The sequence below is a fragment of the Plectropomus leopardus genome, chromosome 24, assembly GCF_008729295.1.
Source record: "Plectropomus leopardus isolate mb chromosome 24, YSFRI_Pleo_2.0, whole genome shotgun sequence".
Taxonomy (NCBI): Eukaryota; Metazoa; Chordata; class Actinopteri; order Perciformes; family Serranidae; genus Plectropomus; species Plectropomus leopardus.
Genome location: NC_056486.1, coordinates 2329491 through 2355840, shown reverse-complemented (window position 1 = coordinate 2355840; position 26350 = coordinate 2329491). Strand labels below are relative to the sequence as shown.

General features: G+C 35.4%; 1 protein-coding gene across 1 annotated transcript in view; it reads left to right on the top strand.

Moving 5' to 3' along the window:
* Window positions 1-23339, top strand: part of LOC121963068 (plakophilin-4-like) — a 24079-nt gene extending 740 nt beyond the window's left edge. Inside the window, exons 2-12 of the mRNA XM_042513437.1 lie at window positions 397-580; window positions 2922-3039; window positions 15375-15569; window positions 16626-16799; window positions 17264-17414; window positions 18861-19053; window positions 20149-20233; window positions 20476-20593; window positions 20737-20868; window positions 21015-21088; window positions 21893-23339. Coding sequence (XP_042369371.1) covers window positions 397-580; window positions 2922-3039; window positions 15375-15569; window positions 16626-16799; window positions 17264-17414; window positions 18861-19053; window positions 20149-20233; window positions 20476-20593; window positions 20737-20868; window positions 21015-21088; window positions 21893-22150 — 1682 coding nt within the window. The 3' untranslated portion in view covers window positions 22151-23339. The remainder of the gene's footprint in view (window positions 1-396; window positions 581-2921; window positions 3040-15374; window positions 15570-16625; window positions 16800-17263; window positions 17415-18860; window positions 19054-20148; window positions 20234-20475; window positions 20594-20736; window positions 20869-21014; window positions 21089-21892) is intronic.
* The last annotated feature ends 3011 nt before the right edge of the window (window positions 23340-26350 follow it).

The window sequence follows — 26350 nt, the reverse complement described above, 5'->3', positions numbered from 1 at the left end:
CAGGTCCATGTATATTTTCTGGACATTTTTCCATATTTATTTATTTATTTTTATGTTATTTTTGGGACATTTCTTGCCAATTTGGTCATTGTCTTTTGTTCCCTCGGTTTAAAAAAAAATAATAAAAAATCAACATGCTCAGTTTTCAAAGGCTTGGAAAAGTCATCTGAACACCGATACAGAGAATCGGCAAAAATCGGCCAGGACGATAATCTGTCGACCTCCACTTTTTACTAATACTAATACTAATACTCATACATACTGCATAAACACAGATGAAGTATCAGTGTTCTCATCTACCTCCGAACACTGGCTTTCAGTCCTCCAGACTGTGAAATGATCCCGATAACAAGACAAGACTGACGTCTTCTGTCTCGTCTTTATTGTCCCCCTCAGGAGTCTTGTGGAACCTTTCCTCGTGTGATGCAGTGAAGATGACCATCATCCGTGACGCTCTGTCCACGCTGACCAACACAGTCGTCATCCCCCACTCGGGCTGGAGCAGCGTCTCGCACCGCGACGAACACAAAGTCAAGTTTCAGTCGTCCCTCCTGCTGCGAAACACCACCGGCTGTCTGAGGTGAGGAGCGAGTCAAACGCAGCCTCTGCTGAACGTGCTGTGATGCATTTATTGTTTTGTTTTGTCGATTTCTCGAGTCTTATGATGATGAAATCATCTTCCAAATGGAAGAAAATAGCTATTGATGCCGCCATTATTCCAGTCATTTATCATCATTAATCATAATCTTTGCTGATGATGCTCATGCATATTCATCAGCACCGTGTTTTAAATGTTTACAGCACACTCCTTTACAGTTTAACTATCCCCAAACACACACAAATCTTTTTTTATTTCTAAAAAAAATAGATTTAACAAAGTGCCTTGCCTCCCAATACTGTAGAGTTACCAGTCGTGCAGTTTGCTCATTAAATCGATTCTCATTTCGAAATGCAAGAATGACTTTTGGATTTATTGGGCGGCTTTTTTTTCTGTCTGCTTTTTCATTTTAATGATTGTGTAAAACCCCAGCACATAGTCGCAATCATAAAATCATCAGTGAGAGGCTCTCTAATGGAGATTTTATGCAGGCATGAGGGTTTAAGTACGGGCTGGACCACAGTGGCCTTCAGAGGAAAATAATCTGCACATTTTACACCCATTAATGCTGTAGAATATGGAGCGCCATTAAAGTTAATTTAAAAAATACATAAATAAATTAAAACCCCCTTTGAAATTAGATGGGGCTATAAAATAGAGGTAATGGGCGGACTCGTTCTTTTTACGGTAACAGATCCTCAGAATTCATTTAAATAGATCAAACCATTTTAATTTAATTTTATTTTATTTTTTTTTTTTTTTGCAACATATATTTCCAGGTTTTCTGTTCTGTTTTCTTCATTATAGTACCTGCCAATACTTTTTTTTAGATGAATTTCTTTGTCAGTAAATTGTCTTCAAACACTTCAAAAATTAAAAGCTCCTCATTTTTGTGTGAAATTCTCACATTTAAGCAGTGGTGGAGAAAGTATTTTGATCCTTTACTTGTAATAAATACTCGGTTATGAGTAAAATTCCTGCATTAAAAGTAAGTAAGTAAATATGTAGATTATATCTTCATAAGTTATCATTTTTTTTTTAAAAAAAGGGTACAAACAGAAAAATATAATTAAGTATTAAAAGTAAAATGTAGAAAATTTTAACTTAATACATTGAAATAATTGAAAGGAAAAGCAAAAAGTTTTATTATAGAAATAATGTTAATAATGAAAATAATGCTTTGGCTGCATCCGTATCTTTCCGTATAGTTCGTGTGCAAACATCTAAATTTGTAACTAAGTTCACAAACAATTGTAGTGAAGTAAGTTTAATATTTCAAGTGTAGTGAAGTCGATATAGAGAGTGGCATCAGATTGAAATACTCAAGTGAAGTAAAAGTATACCGTAAAAGTAAGTACAGACGTTTGGCTTTTTTGTTTAAAAAATGACGATAATTTGAAAACCAAAATCGTTGGCAACTAATTTTTTATTTAGGAAACTAATCAATAAATTGACTAACTGTTGCAGCTCTTGTGCTTTCTCATGTTGTAGAAAAAATTGGGATTCTTCGTTAAACTCTGATAAATCTTTATAGTACTCTATTGTCAGTTTAACTCTTTAATGACCAACTTCGCAGCCAAAGCGACTCTCTTCAGTTCTTAGATAAACGTAAGCGGTAAACACAGTAACCTTTCTGCTATCAGTCCCATGAACATGAAATGCTGTACAAGTGCATTTGTTATGAAACCAGCCAACACGGCAACATTTTATTTTCGGCAAAAAGTTCGGATTAGCCCTTTAAATGAGAATTTATTGAATGAAACTCAGCTTTGCTCTGCAGCTTTGGACTCTGAATCAAATGAATGAAACCTGCTGAGTTGTGACTTCCCAGTTCACATGCTGCAAACTGTCCTGACTGGACGGCCGCCAGTCGTCCTTTAGTGTCAGGAGCCAATCAGGACTGAGACCAGGTGTGTTTCCTGGACTTTTAAAAAGTATCTTTAAACTCCTCAAAAAAAAAAAACAGTTTTAAAGGCTTCATTTAATTCATGTCGGATCACAAACTGGTGGTTTTTTCTTCTCTGTGCTGCAGGGAAACAGCACACACACACACACACACGCCTCCAGCATTTTTCTCTGCATGCAGGCTGTAGATTGATGGTATAGAAATGCATTGTGGGAGTTATGTGCCGCTGTGCAGTCTTCTCATGTCAGCTCTCCATTAGTGGCGGCTGAAGGATCCTATTGGAGGATAAGCTTCCTCCTTTACTTGTATCCGGGCAGGTTTGAAGCCACCCTGTGGGGGAATCCACACACTGCAGTCTGAATTAATGTGTGTTTTTGTGTGTGTGTGTGTGTGTGTGTGTGTGTGTGTGTGTGTGAGGAACCTGAGCTCAGCAGGGGAGGAGGCGAGGAGTCAGCTGCGTTGCTGTGAAGGTCTGGTCGACTCGTTGCTCCACGTCCTCAAAGCCTGCGTCAACACATCCGACTATGACAGCAAGGTGCTGCAACAACACACACACACACACACACCTACCTTTCTGTCACAGTTATAACTAAATACTAAACCCTAAAATATATAATAATAAACCATACGGGGACCTGCTTGTCAACCAAAAAGGGATTATTGCGTTTTATTCGCCTTTAAAAGTCTTGAAAGGCATTAAACTCATTAATCTAAAAAATAAGTAAGGTCTTAATTTGTATTAAAATGTCTTAAATAGATTTTTCACAAGTCTTAAAAATGCAAAGACATGACAGATAGGGATTTATGCATTTTTTGGCTGACATTGTATCGTAACATTTTAAAATAGCTGGTAAGATGTTGTTTTTTTTTTTAAAATAAGTTTTAAGCTCTATACTGTATTAAAATAAAGGGCTACCCAGAAGGCAGGAGAGAAATCAGTATTTTAGAGCCTTAAAAAAAGCAAGAAAACTATAATCCAAGCAGAATAAACCTTTACATAAAATGATCAGCAGTAAGATTTTTTCTTTTTAGGTTTAATTATGTAAAATGATGTAACATCAGACCTTGACTAGATCTTTAAAGTTGTTCAGTCCCTGATGATACTGACCTGACCAGTTTTCACGAGCACTGAATGTCAATCAGTTTTTCAATATACTTCAATATACACTCTCAGTCTGTACTCATAGAAATGTAATTTGTTTGTGGGTGCACATTATAGAAAACATGTCCAAACATAGGATAATGCAACATGAGTCCACTGTTGGCTGGTACATAAATGACAATTAGTTCCCTCTTGGATAGCATGGAGTGACGTTCACACTCCACCATGTAAAGAATAAATAAAATGAGATAGATAAGACTTACACAAAAAGAATCTCACCTAAATAATTCAAAAATTATTCCTCAACTATGATTACAATGACTGTGATTATTATAATTATAACTAATATTTTATAACAAACTATAAAGGCTCAGTTTTAGTGGATGGCTTAACCATCTAGCTTGACACTGTTTTACAATACGGCTTCCCCAGAGGGCAAGGAAATATTTTAAAATCTAAAGAAAGGAGAAATAACAATAACAACAACAATAATAATAATAATAATAATAATAATAATGGTAGGAAGAAAATGTGGAGAGAAAATACCAGCAAGATCTTTACTAATTTTAATGAATTGCTTAAATTAGTTTATTATCAGAATTTAACTTAACCTTGAGATTAGCTCAATCCTCCAAAACTCCCTTTGAGTTTTTAGATGCACTAGAAGCACTAGATTTCTGTCAATCTTACAATGTACATATGTTTTGTTTCTCTATAATCACAGGAATGCATTTTATTTGCTGATCTACTCTACAGGCAAAAGAGGTCCACACTTGTGTAGTATAAAGCAACAGGGGTCCACAGTTGGCTGGTACATAATGACACAAGTTACTTGTAAATATATCTAAACTAAATCATGTAATTTTTTTTTTGCTTCTAAAAGGATCTGTAAGTATGTATTTTTGTAACTGAATATAAAGGCTCAGCCGTTGTGGATGTCTTTACCATTTTATAGCTTGACACTGTTTTAAAAGGGGGCTACCCCAGTCCATTCTCATTGTTAACTTTTCAAATACATTCCCTCTGTCAGTGCTTTTGGCATACCTGCATCAATCTGGATCATGGCAGGATGATGTGAGATGAGAACATAGCCGGACAGAGCCAGCGGCATTGTTATTATACGTCAGTAGACAGCCAGACAGCACGAGGCACATCTGCATACATCTTGCGTGGCTAGCATCACTTGAGAATATGGATGGACGTACTCAAAACTTCCATTTAACAGTTTTTACAAGCAAAAAAATGCCATGCAAGTTTTAGGTTTTATTTTTGAGGATTTAAAGTTTTTTTTTCTATTGGGAAAAGAATATTAAAACAAAAATGTTATATTTTTTTTAAAAAAAAGGAATAAAGTTTCATCATCATTGAATGATGCCTTTTCAGAGCCAATATTTGCATAAAATGAAGCAAATAATTTAAAAATAGCTTTGCTGGTCCAAAGTCTTCTTTGTAAAACATCAGAGCCACTCAGAAATACTTAGAGGGCAACTGAGGAACTGAGTGGATTAGTTGTGGGCAGACATACAGTGAAAATCAGATTTTAACCGGTTTAAATAGTTAAGAATTCTGTATAGTTGCAGTGATTTGACAAAATTGCAGGGTCTCCCAGAATTCACAGGAATCAGCTGAATTTGGCATTTATTGTTATGGTTGAAATCCAATGTATGTGTGCCCATCTATAGGAATCCATTTTATTTGTCGCTCCACATTACAGAAAAGAGGTCCACACTTGAGTTGTATAAAGTGACATGAGTCCACTGTTGGCTGGTATATAATGACACAAGTTCCATCTTAGATATATAGTATAGAGTGACATTCCCATTTCAACATGGATAAATGACAAAGAATAGGAAAAAAAAGAAGTTAGATGCATTATTGTTCAAAGAAAATAATCTTACAAAAATGTAATAATAAAATTATTTATTTTTTTAGGAAATTGGAGATAGAAATATCATTTTAGTTTTTTCGTACATTGCTTTTTGAATCGTGCACCTGAATAAGTTTTTGAGTTGCTGTTTAAGAGTGTGCTCCTTTTTACCTTGTGTTGAAAACACATTGACAACCCATCATGATATAAATGACTAGAGCAATCTTTAATGGTATTTATAATATGGGAGGTTTTGTGAGCAATCAGTTTGTCTCAGTTACAGGGATAAGTCAGTTAGAGGAATGATTAACCTCTGAAACCCTCTGTTCAACTGCTGAGATGAACTATTTCAAATTCTATAGGTTTTTGGCTGTACTTTTGGCTGTACTTTAACTTTAAATTCTAAAAAAGGAAAGTCAGTCCACACTTTGTCCCCTCTTGGCCTGTACAAAATGACACTTCTTGTTTTGTTTTGTTTTGTTTTGTTTTATATTTTCTCCAATGTTTTAAATTAATCTTAAATCTGCATTAGACAGACAAAATTGTATATACACATTACTAGATCTCAAGAAAACCAAAACAACTACAACTACTAAAACAACTAAAGAAATATAAAACAGCCAACAATACAAAAACTGCAGAACTAGGATCAAAATAGGATTCACTTTCAAGTAAAATAAAAAAATAACGCTGAGAGATTTGGATTGGATTGTCTGCTGTGTACGACCTTTAAAGTCTTCTGTTGTAGGAGAGGGAACTGAGAGTTTTTTAAATGGGTGTACTGGCATGCAAAATTACCAGCACATTTATGGATTGTGTCTTTAACAGAGGCTGACTACTCATTTTGTATTGGATTAAATGATTTGCCATCTCTCTGTGTGCATGCTGCAGTGACCAGAGGGACTTATTATTATTCAACACAGTTTTGGTTTATATGAAGAATTTCAAATTCCTTAAAGGGTTTTTAGTTTATGATGTAAGCATTAAACAATCCTCCACATTGACTGAGTGGAGTGTCCAGCACCCATGTGCCTTTAAGGTTGCCTCTGAGAAATGAGTGACTTGGAGAGGGTGAGGGGTCAGCGTGTGCAGCTCTGTGCCAGGCCTTGATTCTCTGCAGTGTGGGGGTTGGTTTCTTTGTTGTTGACGATGGTCAATAGGCCATTCCACATTAAGCTTCAGAGATGCTAATTTATATTAGCTAGAATGTTACATCCAACTCTGACTGCCTGAGACATGGGTCTGTCCCCTGTCCTGGGTTAAGCAAGTGGCACACAGTGCTTATTTTAGCTGGTACAACATCTCTGGATTATTGGGAAGAACATCCTAAAAGTTTACAGATTGGGCATATAATTCTCCACTCAAATTCCCACTAGCTTGAATACTGATACAAAAGTTGTACTTTTTTTTTACTGGATAGTTTAAATATTTGAACATATTTAATCACCTAATAATTACATGAATTTCATGGCAAACCATTGTGATGTTACATAGTTTATTGTGCCAAGTTAACATTTAATTGTTCTAATCATAATAAAAGGTTTGGTTTCAACTATAGGAGTAAAACAAGAGTGATCGTCTGATCATCATGTTAAACATATTCAGGAAACAGAAATAAAATGTCAGAATGCAACATTGAGCCAAAGAAAAAACATGGTGGATTATTGTAGTTTTGTAACATAGGTTTTGTTATTGATCTGTAATGTTGAATTTATGTAGTCCATTTTTCACCTCCTGAACCCTTTTCATTTGAGCTGCAGTGATATAAATTTAAAAGGTTTGGTCATAAATCAGTTTGAACTTATATATGAAAATAAATAGTTTTCTAACCTATAAAACATTTAATGGGGGCAAACGTGTATGCATGCTTAACACAGCGCTGAGAAACAAAGCATTTTTTAAGTGACTGTAAGATTTAAAACAGCAAATGCAACTTTAAAATGGCCTCCCAAATAATATGTCAAGATCCACTACATGGTATTTTTTAACAGTTTAACAATATACCATCAGTAGTGTATCAGTGTATCAGCGTACCATCAGTAGTTGCAATTTATTTATTAGTTATCAAGTAGTATTGACAAAAGTGAAATTAACAGTCTGTTAACAGCCAGCTTAGGAAAGATGACACTGACATGTAAAATTACCAGCACATTTATGGAGCGAAATGCATCCCTAAAGGAGGTTAAATATTCATTTGTTTGTGAAAAAATTGTTGTTCATCTCTCTAAGATGTTAAACATTTGATTCAGTGGTGCTCTGCATTATTAAGTAAGCAATCACATGGTGTTATAGATATATATTGTTAGATTTATGAGCCTTCAGTTGATGAAGCTGACAAAAATATGTAATTTCCTCTACACTGAAGAGGTGGAGTGACCAGCACCCATATGATTCTCAGATCCTAACTTTGAATGTTGAACAGTGGAGACTGCTGCCACTGAGAAGTGAGTGACCTGCAGTGAGTGAGGGGTTTGACTCTGTGCAAGTGAGTCTGTGAAAATCTGTCAGGCCTTGATTCCCTGCAGTGCGGGGGATGGTTTCTTCTAGCTGACGATGGTCGTTAGCACATGACACATTGAGCTAAGGGGTTGCTAACTTCTCATATCCAAGATGCTGTATCTGATTTAGACTGACTGAAACGTGGCTTATTCCCCCATCCTGGGGTTTAACAAGTAGCACACACTGCTTATCTTGGTTAGTACAACATCCCTGGATTATTGGGAAGAACACCCTGAAATTGTACGGAGTAGGCATACAATTCTCCACTTTAATTCCCATTTTAAATACTGATTTTTTTTTTTTTTTTTTCAAAACTTGTACTATTATGGATATTTAAGTAGTTGAACATATTCAGTTACCTAATGATTACATCTGTTATTTCATGACATACCATTTTGATGTTGCACAGGTTATTGCCTCAAGTTTACATTTCATTATTCTAATTATAATAAAAGGTTCTGTTTTAACTAAAGAGGTAAAACAATACTACAGAATTAGATACTCTGTAAAGCATCTACAAACATTATTTAGATAGTTAAAATGTTGTCAATGGTTATTGATTGTATGGAGTAAAACTAATTTGGCCCTTTTAAATGTTTTATAGGTGAGCTACATAAAGAGTACATGTTTGTGTCCTGATTGTGTGATTATCATTTTAAACACATATATGAACAGAAAGTCAATGTTGACATGCAACTTTGAGCCAAAGTAAATGTAGTGGGTTATTGTTGTTTTGCAACTTTTGTAACCTATTAAAAATTTAATGAAGGGCAAACGTGTATGTATACTTTACAAAGTGCTTAGAAAGACATTATTTATTAAGTGACTCAAAAGATTTAAATAGCAACTGCAACTTTATAATGGTCTTCCAAATAGTATCAAGATCTGCTACATGGTATTTGTTAACAGTTTAACAGTTTATTACCATTAGCAGTTGCAACTTTATAGAAACCATCCAAACAATGTTTATAAACAGTTTTCAAACCAACTATTAATAGTTAACAAAGTGTTATAAATATTTGGTCTATCTATCCAAGAGATATTTATATTGTATAATTTACTTTTTTTGTTTTTACAAAGGTTTACAAATTAGTTGGAAACCATTAATACTTAGTTTATGTATTTATACAAGACTGTATAAGTCTTGGTATTTGACTAATAAAATAACAATCTATAACATTACTTATAATGGGTAAAGTTAATTAGTTATCATTTCTTCATTGGTTATCAAGGAGTATTGACAAAAGTATAATTAACAGTCAGTTAACAAGTTATTAATGATGCCTATAATACAGTATTGCCAGCTTCAGAAAAGATGATACCGACATGTAAAATTACCACATTTATGGAGTAAGATGCATCCCTAAAAGAGGCCGAATATTCATATGTGTGAAAAAAAAATGTTATTCATCTCTGTATGATCTATGTACATTTGATTCAGTGGCTTTGTGCATTCTTTAGAAAGCAATCTGTCTTTATTACATTCACACACAGTTTTATAGATATATTTTTATATTTACTTGGCCTTCAGTTGATGAAGTGGACAAAAATATGTAATTTCTTCTACACTGAAGAGGTGGAGTGACCAGCACCCATATGATTCTCAGATCCTAACTTTGAGTGTTGAACAGTGGAGACTGCTGCCACTGAGAAGTGAGTGACCTGCAGTGGGTGAGGGGTTTGATTCTCTGCAAGTCAGCCTGTGAAAATCTGTCAGGCCTTGATTCCCTGCAGTGCGGGGGATGGTTTCTTCTAGCTGACGATGGTCGTTATGGTCGTGAGGACATTACACATTGGGCTTCAGGGTTGCTTACTTCTCATATCCTAGATGTTGTATCTGACTGAAACATGGCTTTTTCCTCTTTCCTGTGTTAAACAAGTGGATGTTGGGTAAGATAATGTTAAACTGTAAAGAGTAGAAATACAAGCAGAATTCCATATTTGTCGTCAATTGCACAATTGACTACAAGCTATTCAAAAAAAGGAGTTAAACATGTTTTTCACATGAAGAAACATCTGCTGGGAAGTGACATAATAACCACATGTATGTAATATCACTGAAATAATTGAAAGGTAATTATTTATTAAGTGGCCCTCTAAAGCAGTAGGGCATCTTGGCTCTCAGTGGCTCTGTTTGTCTGAATTTTTAACGCAATGGCCATCAGAAACACATTAACATTAGTTAAACTTTAAGTGCTAAAGAGTTGTTTCAGTTGACAACACTGGAATGTAAAGACCTGTAAAGCTGAGTGTCAATGTAAACTTATTTTAGCAATCTCACATGCCTTCATGCACACTCTCTGTGCCGCAGTGACAATGCTGTATACCAGCCCTGTATTTGCCAACTAATTTACAACTCTATGTGTTACCAGCTATAGTTATCAAAAACAACCAAAAAATAGATATAACAATAATAAAAACTTAGTTCTGGGTTGCACAAACCTCTTTGAATGGGGTCAACAGAAGATAACTAGTGAAGGCCCATTCATAGATGTGTATCCTGCTGTGATGGTTTTGAGATGAGGTGTTGGTGGCTCATCACCATTTCAATGCCCATCAAAAACACTAACATACCAGTTAAACTTTAAGTGCTAAAGAAAGGTTTTAGTTCACACAATACTGGAATTTAAAGTCCTGTAAAGCTGAGTGTCATTGTGAACTTATCGTATTATTATATTATTTATTATGTGCCTTTCACTTCATGCACACTCTTTGTGCACTGTGACAATGCTGCATGCCAGTGTGTGTAGTATATGTTATAGACTGTAGTCATTAAAAAACAAACATCTTTGAATGGGGTCTAGATTAGATAATGCTAAAATACACTTACAAACACAAGTGTTTCATCCATCACTAAAAAACTATTCATTTTGAACACAATGGAACACATTACAAAACAAGATATTTGGTGTTCAAATCCATTACCTATCATAATAGCATGAAAAGATTCAGAGAACCTTGAGAAATACATAAAAGAGACAAGGCTAAAAACCAAAAATGAATGGCCATGACCTTTGACCCATAAAGCTGCACTGCATTAAATACCAACATGACTGAAGGATATCACAAAATGAGCTCGGGGACACTAAAAACCACTGACAGTGGACACAGTTTATCACTGTATCTATAAATGCAAATTAAGACTTAACTATGCAAAGTGAAAGCCAGATATCAACAAAATCCAGAAACACTGCCAACTTCCCCGGACTTGAGCTCATCTGTCACGTCACAGTGAATACTAAGACAAGTTATAATTGTGTTCACATTATAGCCTTTATTTTAAATAGCTACAATGGCAACATTTCTGGTGCCAATTTACTAAACAATGAGAAGCTTTACTGAATAGATACATTTTTTGTATTAGATATTTTTCTCTTTACAAAATGCACCTTTCTATTTCTTTTTCATTAATCTATGGTGGAGTGTGAATATCACTCTGTCCTATCCAAAAGGGAACTTGTGTCATTATGTACCAGCCAACTGGGACCACCGTCGCTTTATTCTATATGTGTGGCCCTTTTTTCTGTAATGTTGATCAACAAAGAAAATGCATTCTTATGCATATAAATTGAAAGCACGCACATACATTGTAAAAGAGATCCTGTGCTTGTAATAACTCTTAATGGGAATTTCCAGTAAAAGTCTGATAATAAATCTATTTTTATGATTAATCAGCAAATACTGTTGCTGACCTTTATATCGTTTTGGTCCTTTCTGGGAAACCCTTCATTGTAAAGGTGAACATCTAAAGTAGGAATTCCAGTATGTTTTTTCCATGGCCAAGGGATCAGCCAGTATGTGTGATATCTCTGATCTAGACACTAGAGAAAGAAGTCTCAGACTTGTAATGTCATGAAGTATAAAGTCTGGAGCTGCTCCTTCTGCTCATCGAGAGCCTAATTTTGGGGACCAACAGAATGTTTGTTATCCCTTAAACCCAAATGAACTTTATTATATTGGTGTTGTCAGTTCTGTAACAGAAAATGTTCCCATATACTTATAACATTGTTCTGGCTGTTCTCAGTGTCATCTAGAAAATCTTTCACAATTTCATATCAATGGAGCAACTCTACACTTTATATCACATGACATCACAAGCACTTCAGTTTTTGGATATGGGAGCGAGTTGCCCATGTTTACTAATGTTTTTAGACTGCCTTAGATCATAGAAATAATATGTATGTATTTTAGAAATGGGCATAATTTCCCATTAATACAGTATCAAGCCATAAAAAGGTTAAGCCAGCCACTAAAGTTGAGCCTTTATATTCTGTTACACAAACATACTAACAAATCATATTTGAAGAAGAAATGTAACATTATTCAGATGAGATTTTTTTTCACAAGTATTATTAAATATGTTTGTATGTGCTTTACATGGTTGAGTGTGAACGTCACTCCGTGCTATCTAAGAAGGAACTTGTGACATTATGTACCAGCCAACAGTCGACTCATGTCATTATATCCTACTCAAGGGTGGACCTTCTTCTGTAATGTGCACCAACAAACAAGTTGCATTTCTTTAAGTACAGACTGAGAACACAAGTATATTGAAAACTTGATTGACATTCACTCCTTGTGAAAACTGGTCAGGTAAGTATTTTGGAAATTGAACAATTTTAAAGGTCAAGTCAAAGTTTGATGTTACATAATTTTAATTTAAAACTCCTTTTTTAGTTTTCTTACAAAAGGAAATGGAGTGTGGACATTTTTTTTTCTTTTTAGAGTGCAAAGTTCAAAGAGTACAAACAGAAGTCGACTTATGAAGGCCCATTCATAGATGTGTATCCTGTTGTGATGGTTTTGAGATGAGTTGTTGGTGGCTCATCACCATTTCAATGCCCATCAAAAACACTAACATACCAGTTAAACTTTAAGTGCTAAAGAAAAGTTTCAGTTTACAATACTGGAATGTAAAGTCCTGTAAAGCTGAGTGTCATTGTGAACTTATCGTAACATTTATTATGTGCCTTTCACTTCACGCACACTCTCTGTGCACTGTGACAATGCTGCATGCCAGTGTGTGTAGTATGTGTTACAGACTGTAGTCATTAAAAAAACAAACATCTTTGAATGGGGTCTAGATTAGATAATGCTAAAATACACTAACAAACACAGGTGTTTCATCCATCACTGAAAAACTATTGTGAACACAAAGGAATACATTACAAAACAAGATATTTGCTGTTCAAATCCATTAACTATCTGCCATAATAGCATGAAAAATTTAGAGAACCTTGAGAAATCTCTGCATAAAAGGGACAAGGCTAAAAACCAAAAATGAATGGCCATGACCTTTGACCCATAAAGCTGCACTGCATTAAATACCAACATGATATCACAAAATGAGCTTGGGGACACTGAAAACCACTGACAGTGAACACAGTTCATCACTGCATCTATAAATGCAATTTAAGACTCTACTATGCTAAGTGAAAGCCAGATTCAACAAAATCCAGAAACGCCACTGACTTCTCTGGACCTGAGCTCAACTGTCATGTCACAGTTTGATTTCTTTCTTTTGGAAGCAAACAGCTTTTAAGGTCTAGTCACAGACTTGTGTTAAATCATTTTATAGTGATTAATTAATTAAAATAAAAATATATTATTTATTAAAATAAGTAATTATATTGCTGATCATTTTATGTATAATGTTACTCGTTTATAGATTTATTTTTCTGAATTTTTGGTGATACATTGGTAGTTACAATTGGTCTGGTCTAAATATACATATATATATATATATATATATATTTAAACATATATAAAACAAAGACAACAATAAAGTTATTAACAGTAAATAGTAAGATAAAACTGAATTCACAGGATTATGGGAGCCTTCTTTAAAAGATATACTTTGCTTTGGCAAGTATTATTTCTGTAATATTTATTATCACAAAAAATGTTGATATATTGCAAGCAATAAAGTTTACATACCCATTTTTAAAGATACAAATGAAGTTTTAGTGAAAAAGAAGCACTCTATAGGTGAGAGAACCAGGATAAACCAGTTTGACTGCAGTATATGGATGTCCCCCCTTTGATAGGCAGACGTCGCTCAAGGCTTCAGGTCCCCTCTTGCAATTTCTTTAAAAAATTGTAAAAATCACATTTGCAGTAATATTGTGAAAGAAGACCTCAAAAGTAAATTTTCAATTCTAGTTTTGTATTTTTAAAATGACTGCTAATAAAGGTTCCCTCTTGGATAGTACACTTAGATAGTCCCCTATTATTCATGTTCGCATGTATGTGTGTGTGTGTGTGTGTGTGTGAGGAACCTGAGCTCAGCAGGGGAGGAGGCGAGGAGTCAGCTGCGTTGCTGTGAAGGTCTGGTCGACTCGTTGCTCCACGTCCTCAAAGCCTGCGTCAACACATCCGACTATGACAGCAAGGGTGCTGCAACAACACACACACACACACACACACACACCTACCTTTCTGTCACAGTTATAACTAAATACTAAACCCTAAAATATATAATAATAAACCATACAGGGACCTGCTTGTCAACCAAAAAGGGATTATTGCGTTTTATTCGCCTTTAAAAGTCTTGAAAGGCATTAAACTCATTAATCTAAAAAATAAGTAAGGTCTTAATTTGTATTAAAATGTCTTTAATAGATTTTTCACAAGTCTTAAAAATGCAAAGACATGACAGATAGGGATTTATGCATTTTTTGGCTGACATTGTATCATAACATTTTTAAATAGCTGGTAAGATGTTGTGTGTTTTTTTTAAAAAACAACAATAATAATAATATTTTAGCTTATAATAATAATAATTATTGTTGTTATAAAATTTGTAAAAAAAAAATAAAATAAAATATTAAAATTGTCATGCATGAATGTCACCAAAAAAGTCATATTTTATGTTCAAAAAATATTTATATTATAAATATATATTAAATTAATAAATTAATATTAATTAATTAATTTATTTAAATTTTAAATCTAACCTGCCTCGAGCTGAAGGAACCCTGGTTATCATACGGCCATCGGACCAGTAACAATGTTTTTTTGTTTTTATTTTAAACTTTTAACAGTTTCTTTATTCAGGTTTTCAATTATAACAGATCATATATAGAGATTTAAAATAGTCTTGGCAGCAAATATTTTAAACCATAAAATGAAAGGCAAACCAAAAACAAAACAAAAGAAAGCACCAATTAAAAAATCATTAAAAAAGAAATAAATATTAAAGTATTAGTAAAATATATACACACTTCACTCTCGTACTGTAACTCTCAGTCGTTCGTCTGGTCAGTAAAAGTGATTGCTGTTCGAACAAGAGGACACTCTCCTCCTCATCATCGTCTTCAACCTTATTATCAGCCTCGTTTCTCTTCGTGTAAAAAAGACGCAAAAACGGTCGAGACGTGAAGACTTCTCTGTTTTTTTTTAGATCGTGGAGAACAGCGTCTGCACCCTGAGGAACCTCTCGTACCGGCTGGAGGTGGAGATGCCCTCCTCTCGTCTCCTCGGCAACCAGGAGCTGGACACCCTGCTGGGCTTCTCGTCCCCGGCCAAGGAGCTGGACTACCTCTGCTGGGGCAAGAGGAGGCGCGGCAGGAAGAGGGGCGGCTGGCCCGACGACAAGGTACAAACACGGAGGGGTCGAGGTCCTGGGAATCTGGGAAATGGAGGAGAATATTTGCAGGTCTGTTTCTGAAGAAGGACAATAAAATCCCAATTTTATGATTCGAAAAATGCAAAGAGGTCATTTAGAGGCTTTAAATCAGATTTAAATCATCAGATTTTATTGGTATAGCACTTTTCAGACAAGCAAAACTGTGACACAAAATGCAAAAATACACAAGCAAATGGTTAAAAAAGCACGACTCTGTAATTAATTAAAACACTAAAATAAGAGTGCTCATTAAAAGTGGAAATTGAGAAAATGCTACCATAAGTGAGGAAACACCGCAGGCAGGAAAAAAATGTATAGATAAAATATTTAAATATAATATATTATATAAATTAATATTAATATTATATATTAATATGTTAATATTATATGAATATAATAAATAAAATGAATAAATAATAAAATACTCTAAGCACTAGATAAAAGGTAATAATAATAAAAAAAATATTAATAGATAAAAAATGTTATAAATAATTAAATAAAATGCTGTCTTTTAAAACAATAAAACAAATTAAAATATCTAAATAAATAGTCAATAAGCAAATAGGTATCATAATTATATATAATATTATACAAAAACAGACAGACAAAAAAAGTTATAATTACAGACAATATAAAATATAGATCCGAAGAAATGGTCAAAAACATAATTATTATTAGTTATTTAATCCCAACCTTTATTCACTTATTCATTTAAACCTATACTATAATTTCTTAAATAGATACACACACACACCTTCGTACTCAAATTAAACGTACTCATTTTTTTCATTATTATTTACAGAAAAAAAAAGATAAAGTAGGAAAAAATAAATATTAAGTAAATGAATACATAGCAGTAACCCCTGGAAACACCCAGTGACTGTCAAAAGACTGATAAACAAAAACTACATCAGGTGGTACGAAAAACTAGACGATTTGAAATCCAATTTTTCCCCTTAAATTTTAACAAGCTACATCTGCACACGTGTGTTACGTTTTTTGTTGGTTGATGTGTGTTTGCTGCAGTGGGACGGCGTCGGGCCGGTCCCGGGCTTCTCGCAGCCTCTGAGGGGGGCGGAGCTGCTGTGGCACCCGATGGTGGTGAAGCCATACCTCAACCTGCTGGCCGAGAGCTCCAACCCGGCCACGCTGGAGGGCGCCGCGGGGTCGCTGCAAAACCTCTCAGCTGGAAACTGGAAGGTGGGACGCTGGGGAGGCCACGATAGAAATACCACAACATTTCAAGTGATTAGACCCTTTTAAACATGACCAAATTGGTTTGAATTTTTTTTTTTTTTTTTTTTTTTAAACATGGGGAGAAGCCAGTGAGCATCATAACAAGACATGGCCCAAACATTTGCAAAAAATCATAGAAAATAAAATTAAAAATAAGAAAAAAAAGAAAAAAAAACATGCAAGAAAATGACCAAATAAAGATGCGTTTATTTTATTTATTTATTTTAATTTTCTATTTATATTTTTTTCTGGACATTTTTCCCTATTTTTCTGATACATATTTTTTTAATTCTTTGGGTAATTCCCTTGTCACATTTTACTAATTCTTGAAACTTATGGGACATTTCTTGCCAAGTTGCTCATTGCCTTTTTTTCTCCATGTTTTTAAAATAAATAAAAGCAATAAAGCTGTGTGCATGTGTGTCCAGTTCTCAGCTTACATCCGAGCAGCGGTGCGTAAAGAGAAAGGTCTGCCCATCCTGGTGGAGCTGCTGAGGATGGACAACGACCGGGTCGTCTGCTCCGTCGCCACCGCCCTCCGCAACATGGCGCTGGACAGCCGAAACAAGGAGCTGATAGGTGAAATATTCACACTCTTTCAGCAGCTTGTTCAAAATCATTTTGTTTCTGACATCACAGCGAGCCGGTCTCTCAAATCAGACTGAATATTGAAAACATGAAAACACATCGCCCCCCTGTGGACAAACGTTGTGTTGAAGGTGAAATAATCCAACAGGTGATGGTAACACAAACTGACACCAAAATAATAATAATAAATAATAAAATGAAAAATAAAAACACCAAACCAGGGTTCCCACAGATCTTTAAAAAAGTCATTGAATTCATTAACCTAAAAGTAAGGCCTTGAGTGGTTTTAAAATTACTTTTATCAATATTTTAAAAATTTCAAAAAAAAAAAAAAAAATCTGACATTGCATTGTAAAATCTCGAAATAATTGGTAGCATTTGTTTTTTTGTGAAATAATTTGAGAAATTGTTCTTCTTTAACCCTTTGAAAGCTGAGCAATTTGGGTCTGATTTCTTTCAAAAACACAGACACCTCAACAAGACATGGCTCAAAAAATGGCAAAAGATCATTTTAGGTAGGTAATCCTCAAAAAACGTCATGTTTTATGTAACATTTATAATTTGGGCAAACTAAAAGTGTTCCAGTTATTGAAATTTGGTCATACACTTAGGTCCAAGTGGCATTAAAATGTCATAAAAAGCCTTAAATAGCTGCAGGAACCCTGCAAATTTAGAAAACTTCACTTTTCATTCAGCATCGAAATGGGCTAAAACAAAACTGTAACGTCAGCGGACAGTCCGCCGATTATCTCGATAAAGTCTTCTTTCTTTTCTCCCAAAAATGTGAACAGATGTCTCAGTCTTTCTGCATGTTTCGTGTTCACAAAATCAGTGTCTGTTTGCAAGCAAAGCATTGGGCATGTCACAATAAAAGCACAGTAGAGAAATAAACTCATTTTCTGTATTATTCAGACAGCACACTGGACAAGTCCTCTTTAAATTTAACACAAAATAATGCTTCATATATTCGGTTTTTATTATTGTAAAGGTGTCCAGTTTTGGTTTCGTCCTTAGCAAACAAACAAACCAGTATTGAGCTTTTAATTATCTAAAAACTTAAGATAACCCCCGAAACAAATATGTGTATATTTTAATCACGAAGCAAATATTTGTTTTTCCCGCATAAATATTTTCAGCGTCAATCTTCTGCCATCAGACAACGTTCCCATCCAGGGCCGGCTCTTCCCAATTTGGTGCCCTAGGCGTCATCTTGTCGAAATTACAAATCCATCACCTGTCCGTGACCGTCTTTTTAATTGACCTGACCTCTGACCCGCACCTCTGCACCCAATAACGACACATCACGTGCTCACACATAATTCAGCAACTTGTCACTGTTTATTTATTTGTGATGTTAATATATTTTTTTTTTCTAGGGTGCCAGCAGGCATAGTCATTGGTCTAAATGAAGTCCATATTCTGCGTCTCCTCCTGCAGGAAAATACGCCATGCGGGATCTGGTGACCCGGCTTCCCGGCAGCAGTCCAACGGTGCTGTCGGACGAAACGGTGGCGTCGGTGTGCTGCACGCTGCACGAGGTCACCAGCCGCAACATGGAAAACGCCAAAGCTTTAGCGGACAGCGGAGGCATCGAGAAGCTGGTGGACATCAGTAAAGGACGAGGGAAAGGGTATTGTCTTTTTCTGTCCAAACTTGAAAGATTTTACCTTTGACAGAGACAGTTTTTTTTTTAATGTCCCGATTCAGGTTTGCATCCTTTGGAGGACGCAGCATTATGCGGTCTACGGAGGCCGAGAGTCCGTCAGAGGCGCCTCAGAGGGCCGCAGCAACAGGTGTTAAATGGGAAAAACGGTCTCACCTGGCTGTGTGAGAGGGAGGGGGGGTTAGTTGGAAAAAATAAATCTGAAAATAAAATCATTTCTTTGCTTTAGTACCCCCCCCCCCCCCCCGCAGGTATAAAGTGACGTAGGGGTAAGGGCAGAAACATCTGGTGACGCAACCAGGAAATCCTCCGAAGGTGAGACCGTCCCATTTAACACACGTGTGTATTTAACACGTGTGTGTATTATAAGATATAACAACTGTTGATGCCCTGGGAGTTGTCTCCGAAGGATGCAGACCTGATTGGGACACAGCTTATATTCGGAAAATGTCGCATTGTTGTGATCAAAAAGAGGTTTGCAAGTGAGGAGTTTCACAACAATGCGACATTGTTGTGAGGCCTGAAACGTTATCCTCAGATAACGTCAGACGTTAATTACACCTCATGGGGCTAAACTATGTTTTTGCCAATTCAACATCGATTCCTAAAATCCTGAAATTCATTATTTCTGTTGCAATGACGCCCCGAACGGCGACAGTGGCGCGAGCTTTCCGCGTGTTAAAATCAGCGCATACAACATTAAACGCCGATGTTTGGTTACACCGAGTCGATGGTAGTTACGTGTCAGTGTTAAAACGCTACAACAACACGACGAACCACGTGTTTTTTTGCAACCTGTTGCTAAAGCTGTGAATCACAAACAATGCAGGTAAGTAAATCCTGCATAAACGATTATTGCGATTATTGCGTTTGTTACTTTGGGCTCAGACAAAAATGTGCACGTTTTTTACTTTTATTTTAGTTTTATCAAAACAGATAATGCACACTTTATTTAACACATATCAGAAGGTATTGTGATGAGTTATTTGTGTATTTCTGCCATCAGTACTCATAACTGAATCGATATTGATGAATAATGTCACGTCCAACATGTTTTCACAGGTACTCGATGAAGGTGGTGAAGGCAGCAGCTCAGGTGTTGAATACGTTGTGGCAGTACAGAGAGCTGAGGAACCTCTACAAACAGGTCGGCACCAGCAGACACCATCTTTTTTTAAATAAATCTAATTTTATTTAGTTTTTTTAAGCCTAAATCAGCAGTCATACAAAGACTTTTCAGACTAGCCTGTCGTTTTCGCTGGTCTTCATTTTTAGGCTATGCATCTATTTTAAAAAAAAAACTCCTGACCTTTTGGTGATACTTCTTGAGTGACAAAATCAGACTTTTAATACACTTTATTTCTTATGAAACTGGCTGTGTGTTTGCAGGACGGCTGGAACTACACTCACTTCGTCACTCCCGTCTCCACACTGGAGCGAGACCGCTACCTTTCACAGCCGACGCTGCCCACCAGCCCGCTGCAGATGTCCCCCGTCATCCAATCAGGTGAGAGATCCGGTGAGTGAGGTCCAACTGTGACGGTCATTTTGTGTCTTTTGTGTCTTCCAGTCTCAGCGAACAATAGAGAAAGTCCTTTTAAGAAAGTACACGTCTTAAAATGCAATGCTTGTTTTTGTCCTTATTTTTAGGTGGTAGTGCAACATCCTCGCCGGCGATGCTCGGGATAAGAAGACACAGTTCGAACTATCAGAGAGCGCAGTCATCTATGCAACTCGACACGTATTATGGAGACAACAGTTTACACAAGCGGCAGTACACAGGTGTGTGTTGATTACCTTGTGTTCTGTGTTTCCCTTTCACGACAGCTATTGAAACACAAACTTGCTGCCAGTTTAACATGAAATCGTGGGTGTTGCATCTTTGGTATGATGTCCTCTTGTCTGTGTTGCTGAATTTTCCACTTCAGGGTCTGAGAAGAAAACTCCGTATTTCATTGGGACCTATTCCTCCCAGTCAGGAGAGGACTTAAGGAGGTCCCAGGTAAGAAAAAACCTAAAATTCAATAATTCACATTGCTGCTTTGAAGTATTGAACATTAATTAATAGCAGAATAAGCATCTGTCTGGTTGTATTTCTGAATAATTCAGTCCAGCACAAAGCAGGGCTTACCAGAGCTAAAATCCATTAATCACTCAACAGAAAAATGAGCTGTTAATCGTTTAAGTCGTGTTTTAGGCGATACGGCCAAATATTCACTGGCCTCAGCTTCTCTAAAGTCAATATTTGCTGTTTTTTTTGTTTTGTCCTCCATGAAGACAAACTGAATGTTTTGGGTTTTTAGACTCTGTTTTTCCAAGACTATTTTTTTCTTTTTTTAAAATCAAGCAGATAATGAACATAACACTCTATAATAAAGATTATTAAGTTGCGGCACTACTTACTTCTTACACCTATTTGATGTCAAATGATTTAATAATGCTAAGATTGTTTTTAAGCTGGAGTACTCTCCTCTTTGTCCTGAGCCCCTCCCATCATGTGACCACAGGCATGTGCACACATTTTATACATGCATTGATTTATTTAATCTCGTTACATTGGAGAGCTCTCTCTGTTTAATTCATTTAATATTTATCGCAGCATTAGTATAAAATAACAATCAACGAGCAAACAAATAACATTTAAAATCTCACAAAATGACAAACCATGATAGCAATGTAAATAGCTAAAATTAAAAATTCAGAATAACAAACGCGTTATGGTGTAGAAGATCAAGATCTGAAATAAGACATTTGCACGCTGTTATGGTGGAAGAGTGTCCAAATTTAACATCATTTTCCCTCCCAGCACACAGAGCCATTTTACGACGAACCCGACAGGAAGAACTACAACAGCTACAGAATGTACCTGTCGTCCCCACAAGGCTACGGAGAGGAGCAGTACGAGGACGAGCCGGTCCACCTGACCCCGTCCTCCCCCGACGGCTACGCCGGCCAGTCGCTCCAGTTCAAAGCCAACACCAACTACGTGGACTTCTACTCCACCACGCGGAGGCCTTCAAACAGGGCCAACAAGTTCACCGGCTCCCCCGACTCCTGGGTGTAAAAACTGAAACGGACACCGTGTACGTTGAGCTTCTGTTTCTGTGGGTGTTTGTGTGTGTGGGGGCGTGCACTGTGTGAAAGGGTGAGGATGCATGTGGATGTGTGTGCATCTGTTTTGAAACTGTGCTGAATGACCAGGGCTGGGTTTGCCACGTGCAGCTTTTAACTCAATAAGACCACATGCAAAATAAAGCAGATAAATCCAAACTATTCCTCAAAGTAAAGGAAATTCAGATGTTTCTTTCAAAACACCTCATAAATGTTGAAAACAGGTAAAAATATACATGTATTACTGACTTTGAGTTACACTGTTAAACTTTTTCATAGCATTTTAAGTTTTTTAGGCCTAAATGGACACAATAAAGTCGCTGCTCTCTTGTTCTATGCAAAAAGAGGAGAAACAGCTGGAGTGAACAAGATTCACCAAATAGCACTTAATTTAATGAGAAATCTTAGTTTTTGAAGCTGTTTCATCTGCACTGTCTTTTCTCACTGAAGTAATGCAGCCTAACAACAGACAATGGTAGCAAGTTGAGGCGACAAAATACTAATAAAATAAGTATTTTTAAAATTTTAAAAGGGGGATTATATTGATGCCGAATTGACAAGAATACTGTCAGCACATGACCTGTTTTACCTTGTATCTGTAGAGTTATTTGTTTTTGCAGACATTTAAGAAATTGCTAAAATGTCGTATTTCTTAAAGGGAATTTGGTGTAATATTTTCACCAGGAGCAGGATGGGAAAAAATAAGAATCTAGTTTTTGTCTAAATAGTCACCCTGCAAGATCTAAAATCTTTGTAAAATCTTGTCAAAAGAGAGTTGCCTTTTAAAATTGAATTTTTACCATTAAAGGAAGTTTATGTTTTTATAGTTTATTTAACAGGGACAATGCAAATTCACACTTGAGCCTGTTACAAACAAGCTGTAGTAACTAATGTTTACACCTGTTTTCCAGTCAGATCACGATGAGGAGGTGCATTTATGCTCCCTCTGGCACAGTCATCTTAATGTCCTGTGCCATGATGCGCCATTATTTCCAAATATTTGTGTGTGTGTGTGTGTGTGTGTGTGTGTGTGTGTGTATGTATGTGTGTGGTAGCACTGCTTCAGTCACGAAGGGGCACACGAGGTGGACGAGGGAGTTTATACGGGAACATCACAATAATAATAATAATAATAATAATAATAATAATAATAATAAATTCACCCACCCTTTGATTTGTATTTTCTTTTTCTGATTTTCTGGAAATATGGTTAAAAATTTAGCTAATTTTGATTTTTGATGAAAACTGCTCACCTGACTCTTATAATGTTTACATGACGGCCAGGTGGACTAACAAGCTGCATGCAACCTAAAACCCGATGCTCTTCACCAGTTCAGAAGTGAAGAAGCACTTATAGGTAAGAGCATTTTTATACTGTTGTAACATTTTAACATGGAAAAGACTTGTAAAAAAGGGTAAATTTGGCTTCCTAAAACAAGCATTTTTAACTTTATGTGCATTATTCTGGGCTAGGCTTTATGTGGTTTTTTGCCAAAAGATTTGAAAATTTGAAAAAAGGGTAAATAGGACTTCTTAAAACAAACATTTTTTAGTTTATCTGAATTATTCTGGAAAAATTTGCCAAACGATTGGAAAATTTAACAAAAAATGGTAAATACACTTCTTAAAACATAAATTTTAAACTTTATCTGCATTATATTTGTAGGTCTTTGCAAAAAAAGGTGCTTTTTGAGAAAACCCAGCCCTGACCTCATTGTTTACCAGAGTGTTTGTTAAGGTCAACTGATTTCATTTTTCTCTGCAGTAAAAATGTGCAGTTTGTTGGCTTTATCACATAAATATCGTTCGCCAGCATCATCATGAATGTGCGAGAAAAGAGGGGACTTTGTTGAAAGGATCACCTGGGACAAATAATATTTAGAAACCAGTTTGCAGCACTATTGCTGTAAATAAAACCACTAAAAATTAAATATTATTTGCCCCAGGTTTGGAGGAACTTACCGATCATCACTCATGGGAACCTTTAAAGACTCAGAGAAACGGGGTTACGTCTGTAACCTTTAGCTTTTCTGTATGTTGCCCTAAAGTGCAGTAATCTCATAAAGTATGTGAAATATGTGGAACAAAAAAACATGTGAAAATCTATTTGTACAGAAACAATGGTTTAACTGTCCTGTTACATTGTTGTAATCAATATGTAGAACTTTATATGTGATTGTGTGAAGAAGATTTTTCTATTATTTATTGATTATTTTTATTAATTTACTTGTGACCTGACCAAAATTATCCCCATCTGTCTGTTCTGTCCAAAACTGATGATGATGATGATAATGTGCAATGGGAAATATATGTATAGGGATTAAAGATTATATCATGACAAGATATCTGAAAGTCCTCAGTCTTATTTAGACGCAGGTGTGTGTTTAGTTTTGGAGGATCAAAAAGTAAAATGACTCAATAATAAGTATGCATAAAATAGAAAAATGAATAAATGAAATTATTTATTAATATTTCTATATTTTACAAATTAATACAGAGCAGAGAAATAGAAGAAAAAGAAGAAATAATTAGGGAAATTAAAATTAATAAATAATAATAATAAAATAATAATAATATAATCTCAATAGAGAAAGGAATAAAATTAGAAATGAGTAAAAATAAGAATGAATTGGAAAATAATTAAATAAAAAAATAATGAACAAATAAATAATTTGCTTAATAAATATTTTCATTTAAAAATAATTAAAACTTTCATTTCCCAATATCTTTATGTATTATTTGTTTAAAGTAATTCCAAAATTGTTGCAGACAGCTTTCCGAATAATTTCTAAAGTTTCCCCAAAATAAATAACTCTAAAAAATAATATAACACAACATCACATCAGTGGAGAAAAAACAAAATAAGATAATTAAAAACAGATAAATAAGAAAGAGATAAACAAGTAAATAAATTAAAAACATGAAAAGATGGCACGCCCAGGACATTAGAAGGATAAGGAATTAATAGAGTAAGAGTTAAAAAGGAAATTAATAAGTAAATAACTAATAAATAAAGGTGATATCACATAAAGCAATTCTCTAATAGTACAATTTTTAACCACAAGCACGTGACATGTCTGCACCGGAAAATAGGGCTCCCCCAAAGGCATCAAAAGTCTCAATATATATATAAATATACATATATATAAATATTGTTTTTTAAAATTACACAATTTACTGAATGTCCCTCGCATTCACAGCACAGAAAAAGTCACCCTTTTTCTTCAGTTTTTGTTATTGCAAAATTGGTCTTAAATTTGTCCCCTAATGGCTTAAAAAATATCCTATAAATATCCCAAAAAACTTAAATCTACATTTCTAAAGCTGCAGGAACCATAAATAAACGTACCTGGTAACCTCCCACCACACACCATATGTAACAGTCCTTCCAACTTTAATCAATTTTAAATGATAGTTATTAAGTATTCTGTTTCTACTCAAAAGTATTTAACAAAAATGTGTAAAATAAACAAAGTCTAGGTACATTTATATTTTTCAATAGACATACTTTGAATAAAAATAAGGTCCATTTAAAAAAAGCATGAAAATGAGCTTGTACATCAAAAAATATTCTTAAATCCTCAGAAATTACTCGTTTGGCAGGAAAAAGAGACAAAAGTGAAAGTTAAATAGATATATCTTTATTAGCTTTAATTGCATCAGTTGTAGGTATATTCAGATATGATGCCACAGCCAAAACAAAACAGATGAACTCAAAAACATCTTTGCAAACTCAAAATGTACATCATGATGATGTAAATGCACGATGTATACAAATCGCCTCACTTTGTCCTCCCTGAGCATGCCTTTAACACACAAGCTCTAAGTCCATGCACTGTCATTCACTTAATGTGAGCGCAGCTGTCCCGCTCGCTCAAACAGCCGCGATCAAACGCTCAAACGTCAAATAAATAGAGTTAGGCTCAGTTTCGGGATATTCTGCAGCAACCATCCCGTCGCCTCAAAAGTTGCCCTTTGCATCACAACTTAAAAAGATAACATTCAAAAACATGCTAAACTGGCAGCACGAAGGAAAGCAGCAGACTTTAAATATATCTCAGATTGGCGCGTAAAGGGGTCTCCTTGATTACAGTCTTGAGATGATTCTGTAAAGCAGTTTAAGGTGTTTTTACCGACAAAAATATGCGACTGC